The 5,000-nt window shown below is 48.9% G+C and overlaps 1 protein-coding gene across 1 annotated transcript in view; it reads right to left on the minus strand.

The window, feature by feature from the left end:
- The window catches only part of baiap2l2b (BAR/IMD domain containing adaptor protein 2 like 2b), a 9,910-nt gene extending 5,895 nt beyond the window's left edge, over positions 1–4,015 (minus strand). Inside the window, exons 1-5 of the mRNA XM_034537983.1 lie at positions 3,962–4,015; positions 2,991–3,066; positions 2,351–2,437; positions 777–838; positions 485–556 (exon numbers count right to left, since the gene is read on the minus strand). Of these exons, the coding sequence (XP_034393874.1) occupies positions 485–556; positions 777–838; positions 2,351–2,437; positions 2,991–3,066; positions 3,962–4,015 (351 nt within the window). The remainder of the gene's footprint in view (positions 1–484; positions 557–776; positions 839–2,350; positions 2,438–2,990; positions 3,067–3,961) is intronic.
- Positions 4,016–5,000: the final 985 nt, after the last annotated feature.

The raw sequence follows: 5,000 nt of genomic DNA on the forward strand, positions 1-5,000 counted from the left end.
CTAAACCTAGTTAACCCAACCCCTAGTTAACCCTAACCTTAGTTAACCGTAACCCTAGTTAACGTAACCCTAGTTAACTGTAACTTTAGTTAACCCTAATCCTAGTTAATCCTACCGATAGTTAACCCTAACCTAGTTAACCCTAACCTAGTTAACCCTAACCCTAGTTAACGCTAACCCTAGTTAACCCTAAACCTAGTTTACCCTACCCCTGGTTAACGTTAACCCTAGTTAACCCTAACCCTAGTTAACGTTAACCCTAGTTAACTCTAACCCTAGTTAACGTTAACCCTAGTTAACGTTAACCCTAGTTTACCCTAACCCTAGTTAACCCTAAACACGATGAGATCAAAATGTAAACATGAACTTAAACAAATGTTCTTTTGACTTATTTATAAGTTCAGAGAGTGAAAAACACACAAAGTCTTTCTGCATCCTAAAATATTAATATGAAAGAAGAGTTTAAACCTGAGATTAAACTCACGTCGATGTACTCTTCATCCAGAGAGACGTTCTTCTCCATCTCCTGCAGCACCTCCACCTGGAACCAGCGGAACTACAGCAGGACAACAACAACAACAACAACAACAACAGAGGCGTCAGATGAGCTCCGTCCTCAAGACGATTGTCTATATGCAATAATTTCATATTTATAAATAATAATAATCACAAAGAGCTCCACGTCCATAATGAACACAGTCCTTGTTATTGTTACTTTATTACAAACACATTGTTTTGTTCATCTTCTAATATTAAAGTGTTTCAGGAGAACAGACCACTCCCTCCATCTCTGCCGTGAGTCTCCTCTGGGTCTCTGAGATCTGGATCAGGACGTCGCCTGAGAGGACAGAGAGAGACCACTTTACTTACCATGTGTATTATGCATTATAATAAATATTACTAGTGAGACCAGTGAGACCAGTGAGACCTGTTAGACCAGTGAGACCAGAGAGACCAGTGAGACCAGTGAGACCAGAGAGACCAGTGAGACCAGTGAGACCAGTGAGACCAGAGAGACCAGTGAGACCAGTGAGACCAGAGAGACCAGAGAGACCAGAGAGACTAGTGAGACCAGTGAGACCAGTGAGACCAGTGAGACTAGTGAGACCAGTGAGACCAGAGAGACCAGTGAGACCAGAGAGACCAGAGAGACCAGTGAGACTTTTTTTACCATATTGCCCCACTAGAGAGCTGCTCACTAAATGCGGGGCTACTTGTGGTTCCTAGAGTCCTAAAAAGTAGGATGGGAGCCAGAGCCTTCAGTTATCAAGCTCCTCTTTTATGGAACCAGCTTCCACTTTCAGTCCTGGAGGCAGACACAGTCACCTCATTCAAGAATAGACTTAAGACTTTCCTCTTTAATAGTGCTTATAGTTAGGGCTGAATCAGGTTTGCCCTGGTCCAGCCCCTTGATATGCTGCTATAGGCTTATAGGCTGCTGGGGGATGTTTTAGGATACACTGAGCACCTCTCTCCTCTTCTCTCTCCTTATGGATGAATTTACATCTCTCCATTGCACCTTATTAACTCTGCTTCCTCCCCGGAGTCATTGTGACTTCACGTCTCATAGGGTCCATTGGACCTGGCTGTGTCTGAAGCTGGTCCTGGGTCCTGACTCCTTGCCCCTGCTTCCGGCATCCAGCCTCTGGCCTGGACCTGGCCTCCTTCCCAATGGCCCTGCCTCCTTCTCTGTGCCTCCTGCCTCAAAGGCCGACCTCATTGGCCCGGCCTCTTTCGCGATGCCTCCTGGCTCTGTGGCCCTGCTGACCCCTCTCCTCTCTACCTCCTTCTGTTTCATGGACTGTGGAGGTCTGGATCGTGGTCCATGCCTACTACTAATTATTCATAATTCCTGTCATATTCATGTAATGTGTTGATGTAACTCTGTAACTCTGTTCATTCTGTACACATGACATCTATTGTTCTGTCCATCCAGGGAGAGGGATCCTCCTCCCATCAAAGGGTTCTTCCCTTGTTTCCCCTCAAAGGGTTCTTCCCTTGTTTCCCCTCAAAGGGTTCTTCCCTTGTTTCCCCTCAAAGGGTTCTTCCCTTGTTTCCCCTCAAAGGGTTCTTCTGTGGGTGGAAAGTTAACCGAGCCCGTCGTTGTCTCGTGAACTACTGAAGTGAGAGCAGATGAAAGACTTTCACATCTATAATTCAGAGGCCGTCACTCAATATGGACGCCGACCGTCTACGTGTGTGGGCGGCTAGCACGATGCTAGCAATGCTATCACACGTCCAAATGGGTTCAGAGTAACACGCACACTAACACACACACTAACACACACACTAACACACAAACAAACACACACACACACACACTCACAAACAAACTAACAAACAAACTTACCCAAAGAGCGGGATGAAAGCGTGTGAAGAGCCTGGTCACCCATCTTACACACAGCGCTGAAGTAGGCCTCGCTGCAAACAGCTAAGGCTGTAAAACACACACAAACACACACAAACAGATACACAAACACACACAAACACACACAAACAGATACACAAACACACACAAACAGATACACAAACATACACAAACACACACACAAACACACAGCTTTAACACATGAAGCATAGACTTCAATACAACCAGAGGAGTCGCCCCCTGGTGGTCAGGAGAGAGAATGCAGCTTTAAAACATGAAGCATAGACTTCAATACAACCAGAGGAGTCGCCCCCTGGTGGTCAGGAGAGAGAATGCAGCTTTAACACATGAAGCATAGACTTCTATACAACCAGAGGAGTCGCCCCCTGGTGGTCAGGAGAGATAATGCAGCTTTAACACATGAAGCATAGACTTCTATACAACCAGAGGAGTCGCCCCCTGGTGGTCAGGAGAGAGAATGCAGCTTTAACACATGAAGCATAGACTTCTATACAACCAGAGGAGTCGCCCCCTGGTGGTCAGGAGAGAGAATGCAGCTTTAAAACATGAAGCATAGACTTCTATACAACCAGAGGAGTCCTCTCACACTAAGGTCACTAACCTTGGAACGCCATCACGTAGCTGTTTCCTAGAGCGACAAGCTTCTGCAGACCAGGGTTGAAGTGGTCCATCAGGTTCTACAGTCACACAACAAACAAGTTGCTTCAGAACTCTGGCCGGTCCGCATTCACACACACACATCGTCTCCACACCTGGACACACACACATCGTCTCCACACCTGGACACACACACATCGTCTCCACACCTGGACACACACACATCGTCTCCACACCTGGACACACACACATCGTCTCCACACCTGGACACACACACATCGTCTCTACACTTGGACACACACACATCGTCTCTACACTTGGACACACACACATCGTCTCCACACCTGGACACACACACATCGTCTCCACACCTGGACACACACACATCGTCTCCACACCTGGACACACACACATCGTCTCTACACTTGGACACACACACATCGTCTCTACACTTGGACACACACACATCGTCTCCACACCTGGACACACACACATCGTCTCTACACCTGGACACACACACATCGTCTGCTCACCTGGACACACACACATCGTCTCCACACCTGGACACACACACATCGTCTCTACACCTGGACACACACACATCGTCTCTACACCTGGACACACACACATCGTCTCTACACCTGGACACACACACATCGTCTCCACACCTGGACACACACACATCGTCTCTACACCTGGACACACACACATCGTCTCTACACCTGGACACACACACATCGTCTCTACACCTGGACACACACACCTCGTCTCTACACCTGGACACACACACATCGTCTCCACACCTGGACACACACACATCGTCTCCACACCTGGACACACACACCTCGTCTCCACACCTGGACACACACACCTCGTCTCCACACCTGGACACACACACATCGTCTCCACACCTGGACACACACACCTCGTCTCCACACCTGGACACACACACCTCGTCTCCACACCTGGACTCACCAGGTAGACGGTCAGCGTGGATCTGTGCAGCTGGTCGCTGGAGGCTCCGGACATCGTGGTCGACCTCAAACACAAACTTCAGACTAAAAGAAAATGAACAAACTGCAAAGACTCAGAGTACACCTGTCTGATGGGGCGACCAAGCTCCTCCCTCTCTCCCTCTAACCTGTCTGATGGGGCGACCAAGCTCCTCCCTCTCTCCCTCTAACCTGTCTGATGGGGCGACCAAGCTCCTCCCTCTCTCCCTCTAACCTGTCTGATGGGGCGACCAAGCTCCTCCCTCTCTCCCTCTAACCTGTCTGATGGGGCGACCAAGCTCCTCCCTCTCAGCAGCAGAGGGAGGAGTTGCCATCGATATGAGCGAATCAGGTGAATTATTGATCGAGCCCTGAAAGGAAAGCCAGCTGCCCATCTAATGGGGACTCGCACTGAGGGAGGGGCCCCGTGAAGTACTCACACACATACACACACACACACACACACACACACAGACACACACACACACACACACACACACACACACACACACACACACGCTCTGACGCATGACCACATCGTCGCTCCTCCTCTCCGCGCGGTCCCCATGGTAACGCGCTGAGGAGAGAGCATCTCCTGACGGAGATCAGATCCGTTTTATCCTTCACAATAAAAGCCCCAGACACAAACACCCAGAGAACTGTTAAAGTAACTCAATACGATAATAACCATGTGTCTCATGTGATGTCAGAAACACACACACACACACACACACTCACACACACTCGCACACACGCACACACTCACACAAACACACACACTCACACACACACTCACACACACACACACACACACACACTCACGCTCACACACACTCACACACACACACACATACACAAACACACATACTCACACACACTCACACACACACACACACACACACTCACGCACACTCACACACACTCACACACACACACACACAGTCACAAACACACACACTCACACACACTCACACACACACGCTCACGCACACTCACACACACTCACACACACTCACACACAC

This window comes from Cyclopterus lumpus, chromosome 1 (genome assembly GCF_009769545.1).
Source record: "Cyclopterus lumpus isolate fCycLum1 chromosome 1, fCycLum1.pri, whole genome shotgun sequence".
Lineage (NCBI taxonomy): Eukaryota > Metazoa > Chordata > Actinopteri > Perciformes > Cyclopteridae > Cyclopterus > Cyclopterus lumpus.